Source organism: Physella acuta, unplaced genomic scaffold (assembly GCF_028476545.2).
Source record: "Physella acuta isolate Inbredline_101_S28 unplaced genomic scaffold, ASM2847654v3 ptg000964l, whole genome shotgun sequence".
NCBI lineage: Eukaryota > Metazoa > Mollusca > Gastropoda > Physidae > Physella > Physella acuta.
Window position 1 is genome coordinate 543978 of NW_026732481.1, and position 26423 is coordinate 570400.

The 26423-nt window shown below is 32.0% G+C and overlaps 2 protein-coding genes across 3 annotated transcripts; one reads left to right on the forward strand and one right to left on the reverse strand.

Annotated features, from left to right (window-relative positions):
- Positions 1-642: 642 nt before the first annotated feature.
- On the reverse strand, positions 643-16633 carry LOC131953893 (leucine-rich repeat-containing protein 9). Of its 2 annotated transcripts, XM_059317321.1 has the most exons (35): positions 16383-16633; positions 14379-14597; positions 14049-14189; positions 13877-13940; positions 13686-13756; positions 13410-13592; positions 13150-13305; positions 12924-12980; positions 12553-12635; positions 12295-12426; positions 11627-11812; positions 11248-11371; positions 11016-11145; positions 10779-10839; positions 10470-10540; positions 10217-10329; positions 9925-10079; positions 9582-9768; positions 9117-9173; positions 8767-8898; positions 7519-7785; positions 7283-7393; positions 6296-6583; positions 6036-6158; positions 5610-5705; positions 4866-5038; positions 4326-4389; positions 3958-4121; positions 3690-3763; positions 3393-3514; positions 3137-3301; positions 2798-2932; positions 2286-2436; positions 2019-2187; positions 643-1881 (listed from the first exon to the last, which is right to left on the reverse strand). In XM_059317321.1, the coding sequence occupies exons 1-35, from the start codon at positions 16533-16535 to the stop codon at positions 1851-1853; spliced, it is 4608 nt and encodes a 1535-aa protein (XP_059173304.1). In that variant the 5' UTR covers positions 16536-16633; the 3' UTR covers positions 643-1850. The 2 variants fall into 2 exon arrangements, with proteins under 2 accessions (XP_059173304.1, XP_059173305.1); XM_059317322.1 differs by lacking the exon at positions 5610-5705.
- Positions 16634-19189: 2556 nt separating this feature from the next.
- On the forward strand, positions 19190-25297 carry LOC131953929 (N-alpha-acetyltransferase 40). The gene is made up of 9 exons (XM_059317391.1): positions 19190-19293; positions 21621-21668; positions 22286-22336; positions 22540-22592; positions 22702-22797; positions 22904-23062; positions 23193-23276; positions 24091-24168; positions 24355-25297. The coding sequence occupies exons 1-9, from the start codon at positions 19288-19290 to the stop codon at positions 24503-24505; spliced, it is 726 nt and encodes a 241-aa protein (XP_059173374.1). The 5' UTR covers positions 19190-19287; the 3' UTR covers positions 24506-25297.
- The last annotated feature ends 1126 nt before the right edge of the window (positions 25298-26423 follow it).

A 26423-nucleotide genomic window follows, 5' to 3' on the forward strand; every position in this document is an offset into this window, starting at 1 on the left:
ATAGGATAGAACACAAAGGGGGAATGAATATGTTTAACACATTGCGAGTGTTATACGAGTAGGGGTGCAGAAGCGACGTTGGGGTGGCATATGGTGCAGAGGTCGACCCCGCTCTCGGTAAGGTCTCCCGCTTCAGACCAGAAGTCGTCCTCGCGAGCGTGTCAACGCAGTAATAATAATTAATATATTCTGGGAAAAGTGAAAACAAACTTTTGGAGTACAACCAAGTATGTCATGGTATGTGGGAGGGAAAGGGCGTGTTCCTAGAGAATGAGGGGAGATAGAAATATGGGCATGATAACTATAAAAATACTATTTGAAATAGGCATACTTTAACACAAAAAAGGGCACATATAGGTAGAAAGTATCAGTTCAATTCATGACTCACAAAATCTTTATAACAAAAAGAATAATGCCTATTCGGATAATAAAGTAGAGTATATCTGTTTCAATGGCCAAAAGGTATCAAGGGTTTGTGTGTTCAATGCATGTGTATTCAATGCGATAAACAATCAATAATCCAGTTTAAAAGCCCTCTGATTTGACAGGGTTAGTTAAGTTATTGATTATTTGCATTTTTAAGACAGAAGAATTTTAAGTAATGAAAAAATATTGAAAGTTTGCGGCAAATAAACATCAACAAGTTTGTTTTTTCTTTAATCAGCATTTTAACATAATGCTCACTTACTATTATTTTTTATACAATTATAAACAGTAGTTGCCAGATAAACAATCTTTAAAAGTAATTACTTTTGATAAAATGTACTGGGTTGGAATGGCTTGAAATATTTGTAAACAAAGTAAAAAAAAAATATTTCAAAACTCACATGCAAAAAGTTTGTAGTGGTGATAAAACTGACCAATTAAATTTTTTTTACAAACATTTTAATAAAATAAAAATGTGCATTCTTTCTTTAGAAAGTAAATATTTCAAAGATGGATGCTTTTATCAAAGTTGATTCTGAAATAAAAATATTTACATCTGGCACTGATATGGCGTTTACGTCACGTGAACTATTTTTAATACACCTTAAGAAACAAAGATATATGCACCCTCACACTGTAAACATTTAAGCACATCTATGTTCCAAAGTGAATAACTTATCAATGTCATTGTTAATACATTAAAAAAAATATATCTTGCATGTTCACAAAACAATGAAAATGTTTTTGATTCCCAGATGACGGATGTAAACTAGTTAATTATTGTAGCATTTTGAAAAACAAAGTAGTAATTGTACATTTATAATACTCAATACTCCGATATTCTATTTTACACTTACCCCCAGTTGAATAAATAAGAATTTTTAAAATTCACCGAAGCAGCACTATTGCACACAAGTTAATATTAAAAAAAAAATTGAAAAAATTTCAGTTATTCACTGAAGTGAATACACATTTTAACATTAATTATTCTCCATTGCAGTATCACATGTGGTTACAAAATGATTTAAGGCAGAAAAACCACAGCACACAACAGTATTAAATAATATTTTTCAAAAAAACTTATCATATATTGATTCTTATCTAGTCATTAAAAAAACATATCATTATTCCAAAGATCAAACCTTGATATATTTCAAAAGTATTCAAAAAATCATCACTTGGATTTGATGATTCTCAATAAAAAAGAAGCATGATTTTAAACACCTGAGAATCTTTAACATAATTGTAAGGGCATAAAGTAAACTTGACATTCTAATCCAATACCTTTTAGTATAAAGTGACTGTTATCCTATTATAATATTCAAATTTAAAATGTCAACTATATTTGAAAGGAAAATTTTATATTATTATACTGATTTAAAGACATAAATAGTCTTGAAGATTAATTGCCCAAGATCAAATAGCTATCTTTTGTTGCCTCTCTGCTGGTTCAATCTGAAAAAAAAATGAAGGCAAACAGTTTTAGAACATTTCAAAATATACCATTTAAAAAGACATCTTTTTAATGTTATTTTTATACATTTATACTAATTTCCTAAAAAAAGAAAAAAGGATACATTTTTTTAACAGACCTGTTGATACTTTCCATATATTCTGGCGTCTGTCCATTGTAAGTTGTTTGATTAAGGTATGTGTACTGAATACGGCTGTTGCTATTATTATTTTGTGCCATTGAAGTGTTTCCCCCAGAAAGACCAAATGGCTGTCTTGAAGGATCACGGGTAGGTCGTTTTGCACGGGCTGAAATCCATATAATTCGATTAGGTTTTAATTGACAAAAGTATCCAGACGTGTATCTTTGAAAATTTTAAAACAAAATGTAACATAGAACTACAAACCTCTTTGTCCATTATCTTCTTCTGAGAAAGTGGTATTGCCCCACATTGATGCAGAGTTTAGTTGCATGTTTGTTACTTTGACCTGAACGCTTGGCTTATACAGACCTAAACCTGGGAAGCCACTCTCCACTCCAATCACAGGTGGTGCTGCCTAATGAGGGAATACAGAAAATAATACAATATTCATCATCATCATTTCCTGTTTGTGCCCAAAACACATGGGGCAGATGTAGTGTTCATCTATTTCAATGACATCCGCACACAAGGGGATAATGTGGTCAGCACTACATCCAATCGCCCTTGTTTCCATAATGTGAGTTAGGTACCCATCAGAGTTTGGGTGGACTCAGGGAAGTTCTACTTATTTGAACCTGGATTTGAACTTGAGACTTTTAGGTTAGCAGTCTAGCTCTCTACCGCTAGGCCACACCACCCCTTAATACAAGATTACAACACCCCTTAATACAAGATTACAAAATTTAAAACATTCAACTTGAAACATTCAAACTTACAAGCTGAAGAACCTGATCAGAAAAATGAAGTTCTGTCCTCGACCTTTCTTCATCAGTAATTGTAATGCCATCTATAACCGTCAAGCGAGGCAAGCGATGTATCAATATAATCCTATGGATCATCCGTCGAGAAACCTGGGTTTTTCAAAAATTGATAACATACCCTATTATTTTTTTATTATAAGTAAGAATAAAAAAATGCAACACTTACTTGATTTTAAGAAATAATTTGAAAAAAGGTATAGAGAAAGAGAACTTTGTTAAGATGAGAACCAGTGTATCATTTAGATTGCTTTTAAAAAAAACATAAGTTTAACAAATTTTTAAATGCAAACTCACAGGGTTATTAATTAGGGAAATTTCTGTCAGATAACGCATGGAGTCCAGCTTTTCTAAATCCATTTGCTCTGTAATTCTATTGGAGCCTAAATATAACCGCATCAAGTTTTCTAAGCATGAGAGACCAGAGAGATCTCGCAGACGGTTTTCTTCCATGTGCAACTCCTTGTAAATAAAAAAAAACAGGGTTATAAGTAACTATACTAACCATTTTTAATGGCAATAATTAATATTTGATGAAATATTGACAACTTACTTGAAGATTCCATTGGTTTGCAAAAGAAAACTCTGTTAGCTGTTTGATTTTATTTTTGTCTAAAACTAGTTCCCTTAAATCATGCAAACCATCTAAACCTTCAACTTTGGTGATTTCGTTACCTGAGAATAAATTAATGATTTAAAATATAATTGTCTGATTTCCATAGAGAAATTAAATTATAACTTTATTCTGACATTTTACTCTAAAGTTCAAACAACATTTAAACAGAACATCACTTAAAGTAATTTTTACATATGCTTTTGTTAAAGTTTTGATACATTTAAAAAAATGTACCTTGCAAGAACAGTGCCTTGAGTGAAGGAAGACGATTAAGTTGCAAAGCAGCCATATCTTTAATACCATTATAACTAAGACAGAAAAATATGTACAAATACTCTGTGGTATGAAGAGGTTTGTAGTTATAGCTTAAGCAATTTTGTTAGTAGAATTTTCATATAATCTTCAATTTTATTTATGTGGAATTTTAATTCTGGTTTTAAATGTACATTAATATTTTATCAGATAAAACAACGGAATATATAATTTTTCAAGTATTATCTACCCTAGGTGTAGAACTTCAAGATTTTCCAACACTGGTGTTCCAGGTGCAGGCAGGTTATCTGCGTTCTTTGATGTGGTGCTGATGGCAGGTTTCTTCAGAGCTTGTTGAGACTGTTTAGGCTTTGGTAACAAGCTCTCTATGTGATTGTGGTTCAAGCACAGTACCTAAGAAACAAAATCTGAAGATTAAACTGCCGTTTCCTAATTTATTTTAGAAGTATTTACTGGCACAAAGGCCAACAATTTTAGTGGGTTTTTTTTATAGTAGACAAACATAAGAACGATAAGGAAACTGGTAAGATGTCATCCCTCTAGATTACTCTAGAATTACAACATTTAGGTAGAACTTATTGTTACAATCAAACTCACCCTTAAATTTACTAAATAGATCAGCCCGTTGAAAGACAGGAGATTATTGTGCTCCAGATTAACACTGAGAAAGCAAAAGAAAATGTAAACATTTTAAGGCAGTAAAGTTGATTCAAGTGCTTATTTGAAAAACATAAATTTCTCGTCTAAAATTTTTTAAAAAATGTGCTTATGATAAAAATTGTTAGTTTTCGAAAGAGATAGATTAATATTTAATCAGTTTGTATAATTAACTATGGGGTCGGCGTGGTCGGGACAGCCACATCAGACCAGAGTTCCCCCTCCCCAGCAGATGAGGTTTGATAGGTAGGGACAGCAACTCATCTAGGTTCATGACCTAGGCGAGCCACCTAGACAGAGGCATCTACCTGTGGTTAGGCATGGAAAAGGGTGGGCACCTCCATGCGACACATAGCCCTTAGACACACCACTCTGCGATGCCCAAACAACCCCAATAAGGGTTAAAGGATTATTTATTTATTATATTTCTATAGTTAACTTTAAAGTAGCTATAGGCATTAGATGGAGTATTTTATTCACCTGCGAAGATTCACAAAAAGTTCTGAACCTAAGTCCACTGTTCTTATTCCACAGTTTGGCAAATCCAATTCTCTAACTTCTGAGAAGATAGAATGGCCAAGCCTTTCAGCAATGAAATCTGGAGTGAGACGCCCACCAAATAAATCCTTTGCCATCGTACAATCCTGCATTTCCTATGATTAATTAAAAGGACTAATTAAAATAACATATATTGGATAAAAACCTTCAATTTATTGAAATAAAAAAGGATTGTTTATCTAATAATTGGATGAAATGTTTTTAAAAAACCTTAAAAACACCTCAAATTTATAAATTTTGCAGTTAAAAGAATAGAACAGAAAAAAAAAAAAAAACTTAATTACTAAACTTTATCACATTTCTCACAATTGCAAGTTTAGTAAATACTTGATCAATTAATACAAAAATGAGAGGGTGGTGTACTTAAAAAGAGGCAAATAACAGGAAAAAAACAGCATGAAAAAAAGAAGCAACAATAAATGAGCAATCTGGAACAGTTTAATGCTCAGGGTTTTCTTTGACAGATCAAAAGAAACATTTCATAATGAGCTCAAAAATGAGTGAATTATTTTTTAAGAGAATTCATATTAATGAAACCTAAACATTAAACTTTCCAAATAAACAAAATATGGTTGCAGTTTGAAATGACACAATGATATTTATTTATCCGTTATAACAAGTCAAGTATACAATTTCCCAACTGACTGAAAACCCTGCGCAAGTCACCTGAGAAGCTGAATTATTCAAATCAAGTAAAAGCAGATCTAAAGTGGCCTGTGTTTTTTGATACAAAGCCATTTCCTTGCGTATATTTCTCTGTGCCTTCATTTTACAATGGAAGAAACAATGCTATTATGTTTTTCGATGCTGTTTTAAGAATGCCATATGTAATTGATTTCATATAGTTTTTGTTTGTGGAGACCATGTATTTTACTTCGTCATATTATTTACATTAAATTAAATTCTAAAAATTTAGATCTAAAGACCGCTGTTGAGCAGTATTATAACTTAACATAAAGTAAGAAAATAATTACACATTTAATTAACCATCTAATTTTTTTCCTGCTATGGACCTACTATATAACAATAAGCTTGCTGGATGAACGGCTAAGAACTACTGCTAGAAGTGATTGTATTAAAACTAAAACTTACAATGGCAGATCCATCCAATGCCTTCAAGGATCTCAAATGATAAATGACAAACAACCTGTAATTTTCTACAGCAGTCACCATTGGGTTTCCATACATATCCAGTATTACCAGGTTGGACAATGACTGAAATTTGTGTTCATAAATTTACATTAGCCTTATATTTCAATAAAAATAAATCCTACTAAAATTTATACATTTTTTTAAAATGCATCAATGATTAATACTAAAGTTGGCTTTTTGTGTTTAAAAATAAAATTTACCTTTAGAAGAAAGACCTCTCTGATATTGGAGATGGTATTATTCCCAATGTAGAGCTCTGTTAATGCATTGCACTTTTGAAGTCCAGCCAGACTGGTCAGGCGATTTGACTCCAAGGACAGAGAAGCTAAGGATAACATATTTGCTAGGACACCTGTGTCAATGCTAGTCAAACAGTTATGTGAGAGATCAAGTTTCTGAATACAACTCAGTTTACTGAGACCTTCCAGATGGGCGATGCAATTGTTTGTTAATGAAAGTTCTTGGAGTTGGGTGCAGCTATCAAGCCCCTGTAAAATATTTTCAAATATAAATCTTTGTTTTAGGGTGGTGAGCCAATTCCTACACTAACCCCCACTAGAGATCACAGCACCAAATTATTAAACAGGTTGAATTGTATGTATTCTATGTGTGTTGCTAACTGTTTTTAGTACTTCTATTATAATATTTTTAAAAAAAAGTTCAATGCTGTTAATAATGTTTAGTAAAAATCCTCTTGGCTTAAAAATCAAATTGATGTGCAATAGAGAGAATAGTTAACACAGATTACTTTATCTATATCAGTGTTTCCCAACCTTATTTGTACTATTCTAACTTCAGGCTCAAGTTTCTCTCTCTTTTTTTAATATCCAGCTGGATCTTTTTATTAGCATATATCAATTATATTCAATTTTCCTTTAAGTTGTATTTCAATATCTTCACTTATTTTGTCTATTTGTCTAATAACAGTAATGTCTTTCATATTTTTGTCATCTTTTTCAAAAACCTTTTTTTTAGAAATGCTGATATTAATGGTTATACTAAATTCTTGCTTTTTCCCCAGACTTACCTAGTTGCAAGGGTACAATTTATATTTGCATTATGAGACTTTAATGTGAATTTTTTTTTCAAATTTCCCCCATAAACAATCAAATTCCCCCCCCCCTCTCCCTACTGGGCATCCCCAGATTGGGAAACACTGATCTATATGTATAAGTACATATGTATACCTCAATCCGAGTAAGATCATTGTTATTAAAAGAAGCCCACAGCAAGTTTTCAAGTCTTTCCAAGTTGGACAACTTTGTAATGTGTTGATTATCAAGATTCAACGTTGTTATCTATAATAAAAAATATATTGAAAAAAAATGCTAAGGGTGAATTGAAATGCTAAGGGTGAATTGAAATTTGGATATGAAATAAAATAGGGCCTAACCATTAGGTAAACAGAAGCTAAGAGAAATACCTGCGAATACCACTTGGTATCAGTTTCACATGTCTTCAGAGGGCGATTCCTACTGATCATAGTGATAACATGAGCAGAATCTCCTAAGGACAAAGATCTTGGGACAGTGCTATCCGTGCGCGAGTGAGTTAGCAAAGACAGCTGTGAAATCCGTGAGCCAGCAGCACAACGGAGTGCCAGAGCAGCTTCCTCATCTTCCACTTTCTTTTCATCAAGAACTTCAAGATTTCTAAGTCTTCCTATTGCACGCAGCCGAAGGTCCCTAGCCTAAGAAACATTGGAGTAAGTTTCAACACTTTGGGCCCTATTAACAAATGGAAGCAAATTTCTTAAAAACTAGTGTGCTGAAGCAATCAACTTGTGCATTAAATTTGTATTATGAGATGTCACATTAAATTTAAGAGAAAAACTAGAGGTGAGCATTAAAGAATATGAGAACTGTCTACAGATTAATTTTACACATAAGTAAAATTATAGGTTCTTAGTAATACTTTTCTTGAAGTGGCTTATTCTTATAATTAGTAATCTGCTAAATACACACACCTATGCATAGATTTAGAGGGAGAAAGATAGTGGAAACAGTGATAGAAAGCATAAGATAATAGAGACAATATGAAATAATAAAAACATTATTTTTTATGTAGTGAAATTTCTTTTTTCTAATTACTTTTTTTTTCTAAGCCAAAAAAAATGGGAAGTCATAAACAGTTCATAAAAACTAAAGCTTTTAAAACTTTGTTATTTATGTGTTGAAAAAAAACCCAATATAAACAGAAAAAATGATGCGTAGCCATCGGTTTATGTATTGACTAATTAATAAGATATTTATTGCAAATAAATATTTCATTATTAGTAGTATATCTACTTATTAAGAGAAAATTAAGCTATTTTAAAAAAAATATTATTTAAAAATCAAAATTATACAAATGATGATAAAGTGTCATTTACGTTTATTTTAAAAAATAAATTAGTCAAATTAGTTGCAATATAGATCTAGGTTATATTTTATTGCATGTTAATAATATACCTAAATCAACATTTATTGAAGTTTAAACAGTCAAAACTTAGTTCATTCTACTTTTTTAGATCTGCAAATAATGCTTCTCAAAATTATTTTTTCTAAAACAGTCAGCCTCTAATAAATTGCTGAAAAATCTCACTGAAAGCTAACACTTTGATGTGCATAGTCTACTAATAATGTAGTGAAAGAAACCATAAGAGCGCTTACACACAGAAAAAATTGACAACCTTTAACCAGGGATTGTTCCGGAAATCTAATACATGCAGGGAGCTAAGATGTTTTCGCAGGATGGAGAGCTCCTCTCGTGTGTTGACCAGCTTGTTCCATGAAACATTTAACTCTTTTAACTTAGTCATCCCCTAAGAATAAAAAAAAAAAATTATTTTTCCAAGGAATCTGTGGTTTTGAGAAAAAAATATATTTTGGCACACAGCTTAGCTCTTTTATCCTAAAGAAACAGATACAAATGTGTTAGGCCTTATATATTGCATATTATGTCTTCATTTACTATTTTCTTTAAATAGTCATAACACTAAATATTACATGTCTTGTCATTAATTGATTTATGTTTATCAACCTTCATTCCATCCAATGTGTAAATCTTGTTAAAACTTGCATCTAAAACTGTCATTTGCTGAAGAAAAAGAACAAGTGACACATTTTTTAAAGATCTGTCATACCAGGGTATTGCTTGCCATGTTTTAAAATATTCATAGCAGGACAATAATAATATGGCTCGCTTCTTTTACAAATATTCATAGCAGGACAATAATAATATGGCTCGCTTCTTTTACAAATATTCATAGCAGGGTAAGACAATTACTTGCCATGTTTTACAAATATTCATAGCAGGACAATATAATAGCTTGCAATGTTTTACTAATATTCATAGCAGGACAATATAATAGCTTGCAATGTTTTACTAATATTCATAGCAGGACAATATAATAGCTTGCAATGTTTTACTAATATTCATAGCAGGACAATATAATAGCTTGCAACGTTTTACTAATATTCGTAGAATGACAATGTAATAACTTGCCATGTTTGATAAATCATCCAGTCGAGTTAGTTCATTAAAACTAACAATGAGCACATCCAGTTTGCTGAGAGCTTGCAATGGTCGGAGCTTAGTTATGCCATTACCATGAAGGTTCAACACTGTGATTTTATCAAGAGCTGTTGCATGGGCAGCTTGTAGTATCACCCTTTCAGTCAGCAAAGATACTCTGAGGTTTATGAATCACATATAGAAGTTAATAATATTGTCCTATATCAATCTTAACAACAAATAACTGATAACTTTAAATTAATAAATTTTTAAAGTTTAATATACACATTTTTTTTTTAAATTATGCAAAGGGAAAAAAGTATTCACACAATACCTTTGTCTTGATTTTATTTCTGGCTCCATTTTAATGATATCACTGTCACTGTCACTATCATCTTCCCCTTGCCACACCACAGGTATACTGTTTTTCTGGGGTTGTTCGCTGAGTAGATCTTCATTCAGATGTTGAAAAGGACATTGAGACTTCAGCTATTGAAAGATATAAGACTTCATTGTAATAAAAAAACCATATGAAAACTTAAAAACTGAATTGAATTTGTTTACATCTATTTGTATGACAAATTTACTTTATATTTATAGTAGAGAAAAAGAGAATCCTCACTAACCCGAGTAATATATTCAAAATCAATAATGTATTCAGGGAGAACAAGATTGCTATTGAAAATATACCATTCACATTGTCTTGAACTGCACTCACAGCCATCCTCCTCTGCCTTTTCTGTTTAATTTGTTGCAAAAAAAAAAACAATTTATTTAAAGGGTAACGTTAAAGTTAATCTAAAACAAAGCTAAGTGCAATTTGATAAAAGTATTAGGACATACATTTTTTATACTATGACAATACATTGTAAATCTTACTCTCATTTGGTATACATTTTTTTCTTGGTTTGAAAACAGAATCCATCTTAGGATAGTGTTCCATGGTAATTCTTTAAAAAAATATTATATATATATATATATATATATATATATATATATATATATATATATATATATATATATATATATATATATATATATATATATATATATATACATATATATATATATAGCTAGTTGTATTTTGCAAATTAAATTATCAACTACAACTACTTGCATGAAATTTTAAATTTAAATTAAGTTTAAAACAGATAAATAAAAAATAAGTTTAGCAATAATTATAATTACAATAGGTCATCTTTGGCAATCACACTTTTTCCAAGATGTGCCTTTGCAACAATCAAGTGACCTGCAAAGTGGATATATACTTTGAGCTCAGACATATGATGCAAATTTGATAATATTACTTAGTTCTAAGATAAATATCTTAAAATCATTGCACCTAAAAAAAGTTTTTTTAAAATCTGAATATAAGTACAAAAAGTGAAAACAGGTATAATCAATTAAAGCATTTGAAATTTTTACCATATCTAAAAGGGCAGCTATCAATTTCCTGATCAGAATCAACAGCTGTTTTGAGGCAGTAGTTAATTCTCCTTCTGTCTGCAAGACTGATGCTGTTGCTCAAAGGTACAGCACCATCTCTCTTTAGTTTCTGTGGAATTTTATGAAAATAAGTTAAAAATACCATGCTCAGTATTTGTAACCAAAACATTCATGATTGTTCAAAAAAGCATAATAATTTTATTTTAAATACCAAATATGTTTCAGCACTCATAAATCCTTCTTCCGGAATCCTGAAGCTTTCATTTAGGCCACCTTCCATTGCTGGGTCAGACATCCAAAACAAATACTCCAAAGATTTTTTGTAGGCTGTATTTCTATTTTTAAATAATAAATTAGTAAATACCACATATAAATTTTATAATTGATTTCAATACATAAAATACTTTTTATACAAAATCAACATTTACAATCATAACTCTAGCATTTTATTTTTATTATGAAATATTTTAAAAATAATAACACATCATATTTCAGTTTTTAAAATGAAACCTAAGTTTCTGGATACAGCAAGCACTTTTTACTACAATTTTCTAAACACAGCAAAATAAAGAGGAATCAGTGTGACCTACTTTGACCCTGGGTAATATTCTCCTTTGTTGCTCTCAGTCTGTGTGACTATAGATTTATCAAATCTTGTTCGAAGCATTCTATTGTGGATCCTGGTAATGCGATGAATCTTAATGCCAGTAACACCAAGATCACGATAGTCATAAGCACAAAATCGTGACAACACAAGGTCATGACAAGATGAGAACCTGAGTATTTTCAAAACAGATGTGAAAGCAGAACTTAATTGACATCTTTTTAATTGATTTTAAAAATAGCTGAATTTTAATTTACATATTTCGTTTGAGCTACATTATTAATATCATAAACACCTAATAAAATAAAGTCAATTTTAAACCAAGGGCCATTCTTCATGTTTTAGAGTTTTAGCATTTTAACTTTTTTTTACCTGATTTGTTTGGGTAAAAAAAACTGTGAAGTAGCCTACCATCTTTTAAAATCTAAAAACAATACATGATAATAAATCTGCACTTAAAGATATCCCACCTAGCAAGAACATATGTAACTGTATACATATCTAGCCAATAAACCTTTTTTTATTATTATATGTCTTACTACCTTTATGAAAGAAAGTTAGGCACTATCAGAAAAAAACTCTTCCACATGTTTTAAACTCATTCCTAAGCAGTAAATAAATTTTTAAAATCTTTATTTAGGTACTAATAATTACCAAGGATCAGTAGCAAGGCCATCTTCAAATCGTACATTTCCACCTGTCTCTAGCTCAACTAGCAGACGTTTTACCATCATATCTGCCATTTGACGTACACGAGTCTCAGAAAGTTTTGCATAACTCTCAATGCTGTATAATAGTTATATTGGATATTTATGTTATTTTGCAGTTAAAATGTTTTACCTTTTAAGTTAATTGTATCTTAGAGTATTTACCTATTGAAAATTTTTATTTTCTCAAATTTTAAAAACTTACTTATGTGCCTTTTTTTCCCATTTACTTTTTTTCTGCTTTATCATTTGCAGCTTCGCTTTGAAGGAGGATTTGTATTTTTCTGACTAAATTGTAAAAAAAACCAAAATAAATTTGATTTATATTTTATTCAAATATATTTGATAAAATAGAATGATTTCAATAATTAACAGTTTTATTGGGAGAATTCTTGCTTAAAAAAAATGTATGTGATGTTTTTAAATGTTCTGTGGTGATAAATTTTGAAGAGCATTTTCAACTTGAAAATATGTGTGTATATTACTTATATGTCCACAAAAGCCTAGCATTGCTTTGCAATAAAAGCTTACAACAAAATTCAGTGTAAAAATTTCCATAGCCAATCTTTAACTTACTTCTTTTTCATTTTCTTCTGTAGTAATCTGAGTTTCCATCATAATTTCTCTTTCCATCTGTAAAAAAAAAAGGTGATAATGTTGTCAAGCCCACCTTTTAAAACATTTTAATTTAGACTAAAATTCATGACAGGAATGTCAGTTATAAATTTGAAATCCTTTTAATAGAGTACTCTATATTATGTACATGGAAATTTATGTTAAATTAGATGGAACAAAAAATTACCTCTTTTATGACAAAGTTTATTACTTTTAGTTTGCTATGTGGAAGCTCTAAAAGCTCTTTGCTGGTATCTTCAAGTCGCATGAGCAGGTCTGACATATTACGTCTGATAGTCTTAGCTCTCATATTATAAAACATCTTTTTCTTATTGACAGTTCCCTGTTAAATAAAAAGAAATGTACTTATGTATGACGAATTTTTATTTAAAAAAATTTCAGATTAAAAAAAAAAAAAAAAACCCGATTGATAGGTTCATATTTTACCTCTACTAAATCAGCAAGCTGTTTGGAGGTAATATCCAGTGTATCAAGGCAGGTTAGCTTGGGTAGATGGTATAATACATGTGTAGAGAAGTTACATAGGTGACTTGCAGGGCATGGATGGTAGAGGGGATCTTTCAGGCTTAGTCTTGTTAGTTTCTGGAGTTTCACTAGACATGTCAAGTCCTATGGTATTGTATATGAAAAGATGTTTGAAAACATATTCTGAAGAAATAAAAAAACAAGAATAAGCATTAATTAATAAAGTAAACAACCTACCCTTAGTGACCACAGTGGATTGCCAGATAGGTTAAGTTCCTCCAAATTTATATTGTAGACTAAAGCATTTCCTAAAATTAGCATATTAAGAAGTCTTATAAAATTATACATCTTTAAGTACAAATTTAATTTTTATGTTTAGTTTAAAAAATATATACTTATTTGAAACTTTTAAAATGCTGAAAGATTACCAATTTTTTCAATCAAGTTCTCTGCTATGTTCAATTCTCGGAGTTTAGTTAGAGTATGAAGATTCTGTAAGAAATTATGTAAAAATAGCATTAAGTTAAATTAAAATACAATAACCAATATATTTAAAGGAATGACTGAAATCTACTTTTCATTTACATCATGACTTCTTACCTCAATGTGTTCTATAAGATTGTTGTTTAACCAAAGTATTTTAATGTTTATCAGATGATGTATATTTTCTATAACAGAAATTCTGTTGCCATAAAGATACAGCTTTGTTAAAGACGTACAGTGGTCTAAGCCTTCAATTCTCTGTATAGAATAGAAAGTTTAAAAAAAAATAGCTAGTAAAATAGCTAGTAAATCTTTACTAAATCTCACACTATAAAAAACTGCTTAAATGCAGATTCAAAATATAAAAAAAAAATGCTTTTATCATTTATTTTAAATTTTATAATATTTTGATTTGATATAAAAATTAAAACTATGTAAATTACTAACTGTGAGTTGACATTCTGCTATCCAGAGCTCATCTAGATTTGGTAAATCACTTAAACCTTCTAATCTAGTCACACTTTGCCCAATCACAGTGAGCGTAGTCAAGTTTGGAAAATGATGCATCCCAATTAATCTGGGATAACCAGAGAAGAACATCTCCAATACTGTTGTCTCAGGACCCTCCAGGTATAACTTTTTGTAATTGATTCCATTATTCAAACACTGAAAAGTTTTATAGATGTTCAATTAAAAAGAAGGAACTATTAATTAATGCTTGCTTTAAAAAAATGTTTATCAAGATATTTCTGATGACTCGCAGATGAGCACAATGGCACCTACATTCATTTTACAGAGCACCATACACTAGCGACATGTGGGCCACCATACTGGATAACTAAACCCAACATAGTGCCCCTGGTGGTTCCAGAGAGTGCCTGTGACTCCCCTGACACCTGGGATGGAAGCTCATGATCAATGTACACTCAATGTTTTCATACAGCATGCCCTGGGGCACCTAGGTGGTTGAGTAGATAAATGCACACACCAAAAACTAAGATCCAAGAAATATAGTGCTTACATTCTAGCAAAAAGGTCACAAGACTCCAACAAAAACAATGGGTAACATGTTGATAAAACCCTCAAATAAAGTTGTGTCATTTTGGTGCATAGTATCAGATTGCAGCAAAGCCCAACAGGTCTGTTAGTACTAACTAAAACTGGAGGATACTTTATTTTTAGCGGGAATATAGATCTAGTCAAGTCTAGATAAATCTAATTTAATAAATATGTCAAAGTAAATAATATGCCTATTGCTATGTAATATATACTCTACTACTCTACTAGATGTAAATCTATTTTTTTAGGAACGTAAATTTGTCCAAAGCTAGTAATGTGTGAAAAAAGGTAACTAATTAATGGCTTTAATACAAATAAGCATATTGTTATATATTTTTGTCAAATAGAATAGATAATTGAATAAAAAACAAAACAAACTGTCTAAATTTATTAATATAGGCCAGAAATTTAATTAACTTTAAACAGCATTGTTTGACAGCAAGATCTGCTATATAAACAGAGGTAATCTGTAAATTATAGTGGTTTCCCCTGAAATTCTAACTATAATTTACCACAAAAAAACTTAAAAAGGTTAGTTGCTAAGTTAACAAGCTTGTTTGCATCTGATCAAAATATTGGTAAAAACCTTAGTTTAGCGCCGGAAATTATCCAGGAATGTTTGTTGAGTTTTGTAATCATAAGACAGTAAACCATGGTTTATTTGACCATTGAAATATAAATAAAGTCGATTGTAGTAAATTAATGTACTAATTTTTAAACTTTAAGTTTATTCAACATAGGGAAAAAGGAATAAATATAATAGTAGATTTAAATTAGTAGATTTAAAAATATATAAATAATGTAGTAAAAAATGTAGTCATTTGTTTAATATTTTTGACTTGCAGAGGATTTGTGACAGTCAATTGATTAGATTTTGATCTAGTAAAAATGATTACGAAAATAGTAAAAATGACTAGAACAATGTTTAGTAGCAAAAATATTTAGCAGAAACACTTTAAAATAATTAGCAATATAAAATGATGAGTAAAGCAGTATTTAACATGTAATTAAAATCAATCTATCAAAATTTTAAAAGTTATGTATTAAAAATAAAAACTGACGCCAATTAAAATATGGTTTACAGTACTTCCGGTGGATTCCGGAACTGTGTGACAGACTATGCCATTGTTTTACCTAAAGTTTTACCAAAATATTAATTACTGAAAAGTTTTAATAAAATTGTTTAAAACAGGAATTCCAAACATTTTAGTAGCTTTTGAAAAATAAATCCTCGTAAAATTGCGAAATAATTACTAAAATTTAATTAGTCACCTATTTTTCCCATTACTAGATTTCTAGACCTAGCTTGAATAGCTTCGGCCGATTTTATTGTTTGTCCTAAACTGTCCCAAAGTATCCTAAACCGATAATTCACCGATTGCTGATGCTTACCACTTCTCTTAAAATTTCATCATCATTGCTTTTGAAAGATAGTTGGGGTCTTGGAGTTTCTTGGTCACTATCACGCGGGGCAACTTCACTCAACTGTGAAGTCTCTGTACTTGAGACTTCATTATAATATGAAGTCTTACTTGAATTATTCATGGCTGCAAGCCCCTCCTCGTGATATGGAATTTTGTTGCTATTGTTTTCGAAATCAGCCTATATTCCAAGATGACCGCCATCTTGGAAGCTAACCAAAAGCAAAATACTGGATACATAAGGTCACGTGAACAAAACATCTCCTTGGTGACCAATGGTCATGGTTTGGAAAATAAATTTAACAATGTGGGGGTTAGTGATCCTACTAGATTTAGAATCTAAACCCAGATCTAGAGATCTAAAAAATCTAATCTAGATCTAGATAAATGCTATGCCTATGCTTGAGTAATCGGCATGTTTGGCGAGTAATCTAAAATGTTTAAACTTAATGTCATCTATGCTATAAATGGCGTAACGCGGAAGAAAGGGTACTGGCTATATAAAGGACTACGTGGGGAAGGGGATGGGGCGGTATTTTTCTTGTCGGAATTAGATTATTTGGCTTCTAGAATCTACTTTATTCTAAATAGGAGGGAGCGCGGATTTTTTGTAAAAATAGCGGTGGTAGGTAAACATCAGCTAAAATTGTTAAAATCTGTTATGAACGACCGCGGCAAAAAAAATAAAAAAAAATAAATAAATAACAAAATTTAAAAAAGACGTCAACGACTGACCAACAGACCCATATGTTGATAGGCAATGCAGACAATAAAAAATATGTCACAAGTCGTCGACAGACTATCTATATATATAATTATCTTCTTGGATACCCTAGAAAACACCAAGCTGTAAGCGCGCCTAACAGCCCCCTCTCTTCCCCTCTAAACATATCACTACCTACCCCACCCCCACATGGTCTGGTGAGCTGTGGTTCAGGCTAAATGTTTACAATCGTAGAGCCGGTTTTAGTGACGGCTATTAGGCGCAGACAATTTTGTTTGAAACGACTTTAAACTTAGGGGAGATAACTAAGAGGAGGCTGCCCTCCGGGGGGGGGGGGGGGTAGGGTAGAGGTTGGGGGAAAGGAGGGGGGGGGGGATTATCGTCCTTAACGACCTACTGATAGCAAATATTTTCAGTGGCAGCATTGGTACTGTCGAATTCACAAATTATGAATTACTGAAAAGTAGAAAATAAAACAACAAAATAGCGGCGTGTGATACGCCGAGGGTCGGCTCGTTAATAATAATAGGGTAAAAATTGGTTAGATGCTACATATATTACATTTTATATTCAGTGTTTCTTTCAGACATTTTTCTCCAGGTGGGGAAGGGGGGGGGGGGGGGCTAAAATATCAGCGGGGGGGGGGGGGGTACGTATTTGGTACATAAATTCTATTTCTCTCGGACAGTAGCGTAGCGAGGGGGGGGGGGGGGACGGCGGGGGGGGGGGGACATATGTCCCCGGGCGCCGACCTTAGGGGGCGCCAAAATGGGTTGGAAAAATAAATTGAAAGGTTGAGGGGGGTGCAAATCGAAAGTTTGAGGGGGGGGGGGGGTGCAAATTGAAATCTCGAGGGGGGTGCAAATCAAAAGTTTGAGGTTGAGGAGGGGGGGGGTGCAAATCAAAATCTCGAGGGGGGGGTGGTGCAAATCGAAATCTTGAGGGGGGGTGCAAATCGAAAAGTTTGTCCCCTAGCGCCTGGAAGGGTCGCTACGCCTCTGCTCTCGGGGGTAGACTTGCATCGGGGGGGGGGGGGAATGGGGCGGTGTCTCTCCACCGAAGAGATACCTGGAAGAAACTGGTCAATTTAAATGCCAGGTGTTATAAAATTAAACTCATGCGCGGCAAGCTAATAAACTATATAAACCGTCTAAACCAGGGGTTCCCAACCTTTTTTTACTCTAGAGCACATTCTAAAATATCGGTAGGGTGGCGGGCACCACCTATTTTAAATCGACAAACTCCTTCCAGAGGCGTAGCTACCCTTCCCGTCACCCGGGGACAAAACTTTCAATTTGCACCCCCCCCCCCCTCAAACTTTCGATTCTGTCTCTGTCGAATAGTGAGAGGCGGGCACGTAGGAATCGTTCGGCGGGCGCCATGGCGCCCGCGGGCACGGGGTTGGGAACCCCTGGTCTAAACCATTAATTAATTTTTACATTAAAAATTTCTTTTAACGATAATTCCATCATTAATCCTCCACATTTTAATACTTTATTATGTAATGAGCGTGTTAAAAGTGGACAGCAAACGTGGTTGAGATATTGTTGCATTAACGCTAATAAAATATTAAACACGAGGAAGACAACTGATCGTGACAGGAAAACTTGATTAAATGTTGAATGCAATCAAGTTAGAAATTTATATAGTAATATATAGATTACGTCAGACCAAATGTTTTGACTCGCGCTTTATTAATCACCATAACATAGGCTTCCATATAAATAGCTAAAATGTTTACGTTATCATTAATTACAATAACCACATACTCACATAGGCTACGTATGCTGATTTGTCAGAATCGATAGGCCTAACTTGTAACTACTAGATCTATAACATAAGACATAATCTAGATTCTATATAATATAATATTTAACATAACGTGCACGATTTTTTAATGAAATTACTGAAAATAGAAAAAATAATAATACTCTAGTTCTAATGCGCTCCAACCTTTTAGATAGTACTTCAATTTGTTATTTTCTTTATCTAAAATATTTTATTTAAATGTTAGAAAAAAGAAAAATAAGTAATAAAAAAAGTCTAACATAATGGTACCTTTTGGTAACTACACTAACCAGTTGGAAAAAAAAATTGTGTTACGGGAAGAAGCGCGCGGATTCATCGACTTTCTTGTTTAGATTGACAGAAAATGGGGGTAAATTGTTGAAATCATACGTGATTCAGTATAACAAATGCAATAAATTTATAAATTAATTGTTCCTGTATGTTCTGTGATGGTTTAAACGTACACTAGAGCAATCCCACTTCCATAATGACAAAAATAAAATAAAACTAAACTTTACAACTAAACTCACCAGAAAACCAAAAAAAAGTTTTATTTAGTTTAGTAAACTAACCAATTAAAAATTCTAAAGAACAGATCTATCGTGATCTAATCTAGATCTAGGCCTTGCTATCATTTTAGTCAGGCCCTATCACTATTATTAAATTATTAATACTAAACGAAAACAACAACACGGGTAACTACTAACTAGATCTAGATCTTTTGTAGGGCCTATGGGGTGAATCGTCCCTACTATCAACTACTACCTATGGCCTAGTTACTCGTTTCTAACCTCAATAACCTGGATTCCTTCATTCAATCAAACCCCATGGGTTCAGTGAGTCAGACTTTAAGGCTCTCTAAGGGGTTCGAGGTCAATATATTACCAGACTAACTAACAATAAATAATGATTTTTGTCGTTACGGATGATAGAACTATTAGGAAGAGATGATTGAATGTGCAAATGAAACTGGTGGAGTTCGGTATTAGGCTTTTTGATGAGAATTACAGAATGATTTTTTTATTAAAAATGTATCAATAATAGCTTGCACACTAGTAAACTAAGCCAATTTAGCATATTTTAACTTTCTGTGCAAAGTCATTATTACTGAAAAAAATTCCAAAGTCAGGTCAGCCTGTGGCACCCTCCACTGAACATGACAGAAGGAAAAAAAAAACTTGACCCGTGACCTTCATTAAAACAGAATTTGCTTTTGTTTTTTTTTTCATTTTTAGTAAATATGTGCTTAATCTTACCCAATAAGTGATAAAAATTTGAAAATTAATTTTAATTACTGTTGTAAAGTGAGATAAACAGCTTAATAAACACGTGTTTTCTTGAGGGGGTGTGGCACATCCCGACATTGCATTGTTTGTAACTTTATATTTGTGTTTTATGACTATATTTGTTCACAATCAGCATGCTATGCTTTTAATTTTGATAAAGGGTAAGTATACCAAGTTACAAAACCTGAAATCTAACTAATAATTCATACTTTCAGTTTAAAAAAATAATGAAAACGATCATCAATGAAGAAAGCGTAAACATTCTATTTTTAGGTGTGACATAAAAAACAGTCATAAATCTAGCCGAATGATTGGATTCTTGCGCGTCACACATTTTCCCGCGCTTCGTGTTCACCAAAAAAGATTATAATAAAATGGCATTATTATTCTTACAGAGCATATCTCATGCCTACCATAAATTATTACCAGTTTATTGTAACGTGTGTAAAATTAATGCTTTCAAGTAAAAAATAGCAATAGTCTGGTTAAAAATACCTGCGGTATTTTATAGTTATTTGATTCGAAAGATAAGAATTATATAGAGCTACTTTCACTAAGGCGCCGCTTGCGAGACAAACATAGAAATTAGGCCAAAAGTAGATCCGACAATTCTTAAATAACAGACTTAAATAGAAACGGATAGTTCCGATTTCTTAAATTAACGATGGCTTCGTAATCATTAGTTTTATCGCTCTACCCATTAGTGAAAGCGAAACTGGTCGCCATTTTTGGTAAGCGCATGAGCCGTGAGATGGCTTCAAAACAACAAACCCGGAAGCTGTGAATTCGAACGGCCTATCGGTATCTACAAAAAGATTAAGAACCTCTGTTCTACTTCATCACAGACATCTTTACATTTTACTCGCAACCATGCTATCTGTTTGAGAGTTGGGGTTGTTAAAATACAAGACAAAACATGACCAAATGGTTTTTTCAGCCTTGTAGCATTATACTCAATACTGTCTTGCCATTTCACATTGCCATCTGGCATTTTGCCCCCACACTTTCAGGACAAGGGCAGAAGTGATACAGATGTGTGTTAAGGTTGTGGGGGTCAGCTATTGTTTCTGGTGATGTCACTTCAACATATCAAACTGCGTCATATTATTTTATATTTTACTTTTTAAAAAATACTGACACTTATCGACTTGAACATGCAACACCATTCAGAGTTATTTTACATCATATGTAGGCCTATTAAATATTTTAAAAAAAACATGGTGTATTCTTCATTACCAAGCTGCAGAGTTTTAAAAATCACTATGCCTCTTCATTTTTTGGAAATATGTTTTACTTTAGTAAAAAAATAATTCATTTTTTAATAGCTGTACCGTTGGCCATTAATAATTTAAGCCTGTGCAATGTCTCACAATGAACCATGCATGAAAACCATTCAATTTGTATTCATTAGAGAAAATCTTCAACCAAAGCAAAAGAAAAGAAACTGAAAAAGAAAGAAGTAAGTATTTGAAATTGTATGAACACGCAGAATTTGTTTTTTTTTAAATAATGTTGGAAATTGAACATGGCTTTTACAAAGTCTGTAAATTTGTTGATATCCACAAAAAATGATTTTCCACACCTGCTTGCTAAACAATTTTTAAAAATATATTTAGACCTTTATAATGTAAAATTTAAAAGGGGAAAGTGTATGCTTTTTATCAAAATGAAACCTAACTGTGATTGATACTACTCAGGTTTGACTATCTGCTGTATAAAGTGAATACTGAAATAAACATATGTCTCCTTTTTAAACATTATCAAATAGTTTTCTAGCCAGTTTACTTCTTGCCCCTGTTAACTAAATTATCTTTTACCACGAATGTCTTCAATTACAGTGAGATTGGTGAACAATAATACAGTTTACACTTGCAACATGTATACTATACAGGTCATGGGGAAAAACTCACAGCAGTGTATGCTTTTCGTTGATGCTAGTTTTTTCCTAGATGTGTATGATATACATGTTGCAAGTGTTAGAGTGATGAGACAAATATATTAAAATTAAGTTTTCCTTTCTTTTTGTTACTCTACAAACTGTATGTATCTTTGACTATCATCTTTGCACATTTTCAGGAAAATGCTAAATTAACTGCACTGTACGCCAAAGTTGAGGCTGCCAATAAGGTATGTTAACAGCCTGGCAGCCATAACACATTTACTGCGGGTGTTACTATATTTTATCAGTTTTTGTACTCACTAATTAGTATTTAATATAACTGAGTGGGCTAGAATTTGAAATTTATTAAAATATAAAACACATTTTCACTACGTTTAAAAAAATGTAATGTTAACAACTATCTTTGATTTACTGACATGATTCTTTACAGCTTGATGACCCTCTTGCAGCTTTCCCTGTATTTAAGAAATATGAAAGAAATGGGTGAGCTTTCTGAAATAGTTAAATCATTCTTTTTATTACAAATTATTTTTTCTGTAATGTTAAAAGTCTTTAGAATTCTGCAGAAATCTACATTGATGTTGTTTTACAGGCTGAATGTTACTTTTGAGACAAAGCGTGTTAAAGATCTGGATGAGAACACAGTAAATTGGGCTTTTGAACTTACTAAAACAAACATGAAATCACTGTAAGTTTCAGATTATTATTTTTACTGTTATTGAGATGAACTCAAAATAACGTTAATTTCTTGATCAATTAATCAAACATTTTTTAAAATGTTAACCTTTTTGTAGATATGAAATGAGTGAGTGGGGTTGGAAAGACAGAGAAAAATTGGATGAAATGACAGAGGAAAAAGCATGGTATCTGTTGGCATATGATCAAGATGGGAAACCTGTGGCTTTTAGCCATTTCAGATTTGATATGGAGCTTGACACAGAGGTTTTATACTGGTGAGTCCAAGTACAATATATTTTTGGAAAGTATTAAGCATGATTAATAGATTTTCTGAAAATGTAATTGTTTAGAATGTTTAAGATGTCCACAATTGTTATTTTAAAAAAAATGTTTTATCAAACACAGCTATGAAATCCAACTTTGCCCTGATGTTCGAAAGAAAGGATTAGGAAAGTTTATGATGCAAATTTTAGAACTGATGGCCAACAAGTGAGTTTACTTTTAATTTACACTGACAATGCTATGGAAGTTGAAAATAAATTTTTACCCTATACAAAAATATTATTTGTAGTGAAAAAGTAATATAAAAAAGAAGGCCACTCAATGATTCCTGGGAGAGGGGGTTTAATGCACTTTGTCAAATCCACTTCTTTTTTTACTTTTTAACTAATGGAAGTCAAGCATCCCCAAGATTTCTAACAAAAAGCTCACAACAAAAAACCAGCATATTATTTTTTTTTGTTCATTTTAAATGTCTCCCAGCATGATATATTGAGGTTGTTTATATTTTTTTACACAATGTCTTTGTGTCCTTAATCAATTCACTATGTACAGTTAATAAAATAGTGGTTAAATATTGATGTGTGAACTACCCAATTTTTACATTAATAAAGCGGGAGTGATCTCCCCAAACTTTCTTGTATATATTTATATAAAACGTCAAAATTAGTCAAAATCTTGATTTAGATTTTTGCACAATTACAGTGCATTCTTTATATCCTGTTTATGATACAGTGAGGGGGGGGGTATAAAATGGTAAAAATTTCATTTAGTTTTCTAGCATGATTACAATCTTGTCTCTATAATCTGAACGAGGAAGTAGATATAAAAAAAATATTTTAAAAAAATTTCAAGCTAACATTTGTCTTGTGGACAAGTTTTGTTAATCATAAATATTTTTTCAGGTGTTGCTAATTTTTCCTTTAGTAATGTTAGATTTTTAAAAGCTCATCCATTTCTGTATGCATTGGTATTTTTATATTTATCTATATTTAGTATACAACAAATCCTGTTACATTTACAGATATGAAATGAAAAGTGTGATGTTGACAGTTTTTAAACATAACAATGCTGCACAAGAATTCTTTGTAAATAAATTAAAGTAAGGACAAGTGATATATAATTTTGTTTAACTGTAGATGAAACTCCCTGTTGAATACATTTTTATGAAGCTCTATTCTTCATATTTTAAATTAGGTATGCATTTAGACAAAGGCAATATGGTAGAAAATACCACATAATAATCCAATAACAATTTTATTAAGTTCAAAACTCCATTTTATATTAGGTATTCAGTGGATGAGATATCACCTGAGCAAGGCATTTACGATGAAGAAGATTACTCATATCAGATTTTAAGCAAACTTACAAAAGCAGGAAGAGAGGCAGCTGCAATGCATGGCGCTTGTGCGAAATCATGCTGTTCTGCTAGTCATTGATCCTGCTGGACAACTCTGCACAGTCATGCTTGTGTTGATGAATTAGATAACTTGTCACCAACAGTTCTGCTGCTCAGCTCAAATTATATCATGCTGACAACCTGATTTCAGATGAAGTTTAACAATGACCCTCATGGGTTCAAAGTGTATAGTAGTATTTGTTTTAATTTGATATCTGATGATGGTAAAACATAATGAAACTGGTATAAGTGAGTTTTACTGATTTTTTTTTTTTTTTTTGTTGGGTAAAAGCATTGTGATCTAGTGTACAAAAGAGAAAGAATGAACTCAAATGAAATGATAAAATTTGTAAAAATGCAGAATGCATGCTGCAAGAATATTAAACAGGTGTTATGTTTTGCAATCATCAGCTTTTAGTTTTCCCCTTTTAACTATAAAACAAAGGGCAGTTATTTTGTGTTGTTCCCCAAATACCAATCTTTCTATAGGGAATTACCTGTTTTTAAAAAAGTGCATTTATGTCCATTTGTTTGATTAAAAAATAACAGCAAATGTACCATAGACAGGAAAGCAAATTTACATTGTAAAAATTGTGACAATATGGAAACAGAACTGATGTTAGATACTTTTAAACATTTATAAGTACCACTTTATTACAATTTTTCTATAGCTTGTGAATGTTGTATATTGCATTTCTAAATTTAAAAATAAATATCTCTTATGACAATTTGTGTAGGAATGTCATTTGCTTGCTGTTGAAATGTTTTGAGATTGTGTATATTATTGCTACTTTAAGAGCATTTTTTTTTAATAAAATGTATGAAAACAAAGGCCCCTGCTGTCTTGTAATTAAGTTTTAACAATACAGCTGACACTTATGTTAAAACTTATTTGGCTTTACACCAGTAAGACAATGTAGCAAAGCTTAAATTTAACTTTATAACAAAGATTTTGCTGCAATAAAAATGAGGAATTTTTTTCGTTTGGTAGTTAGTATTCAAAAGAAATTTAGTTAATACATTTTATTTACTTAATTAAATTTATAAAAGGTTTTGTGCACTATATTTTACATAGTTTGAATAGTTAACATTAAATTATAATTTTAGTATTATTAGTCTATTAGGTTTTTTTTTTACTGTCAAATCATTTTTAGCTGTCAGACATGCCCACTCCAAAACTAAATGAACTTGAGGTTAGCTTTTGAACAGTACCATTTGACCACACAAAACCCACATTATGTATATGTTACGGTCAAAGCCCGAAGTCGGCCAATGCGCGGATTGGCCGGCCAATCCGCGCATTGGCCAATATCGCCTCCCATAGGTCAGTCAAAGTCCGAAACTTTGCTTGATTTCGGCCTTTGGCCGGCCAATCCGCAGACTGGCCATGGTGGACCGGCCAAAGTCTGAAATAGCTCTTGATTTTGGCCTTTGGCCGGCCAGTCCGCGGACTGGCCATGGTGGACCGGCCAAAGTTTTAATTAGAAGATCATCTGGCTAGGGACGACCGGCCAAAGTTCGAATTAGAAAATCATGAGCAGATGTTGGTTTTTTTAATGCCGTAAGGATCATGAAATTAAGTCTTTATTGATTATTAATTAAAGTAAATGACAGAAACATTCAAATTTTTTATTGTACTATAGTCTCAATCAATCAATATTTTGTTACAACAAGTTGAACTTTTATGGCATTTAGAATTACAGAGCAGCTTGTTATTTTTACACTTGCAGCGATTTGTTGTGCACTTGGTTGTGCAATTACAGCGAGTGTAGCCTTGGCCCCTAGTCAATGATTGTGAAGATGCGATGGTTCGTAGTGATTTTTCCTCAGTGCCAACTGACGACAATAAGAACAGTTTTTCGTGAAGAATTGAAAACTCACTTCTAGCATACAGTTGTTTTAGAACACCATGTTCCGTTCCTAATTTGTAGAAACCGCCCTCGACGCTCATGACAACT

Coding starts and splice junctions, on each gene's coding strand:
- LOC131953893 (XM_059317321.1), bottom strand. CDS start 16,535: ATGAATAATTCAAGTAAGACTTCATATTATAATGAAGTCTCAAGTACA. Junction 13,306..13,409: donor AGCTTGCTGATTTAGTAGAG/GTAAAATATGAA, acceptor TTTATTTAACAG/GGAACTGTCAATAAGAAAAA. Junction 12,427..12,552: donor TGGGAAAAAAAGGCACATAA/GTAAGTTTTTAA, acceptor ACTATTATACAG/CATTGAGAGTTATGCAAAAC.
- LOC131953929 (XM_059317391.1), top strand. Junction 21,669..22,285: donor AGAAACTGAAAAAGAAAGAA/GTAAGTATTTGA, acceptor GCACATTTTCAG/GAAAATGCTAAATTAACTGC. Junction 23,277..24,090: donor TTAGAACTGATGGCCAACAA/GTGAGTTTACTT, acceptor TTACATTTACAG/ATATGAAATGAAAAGTGTGA.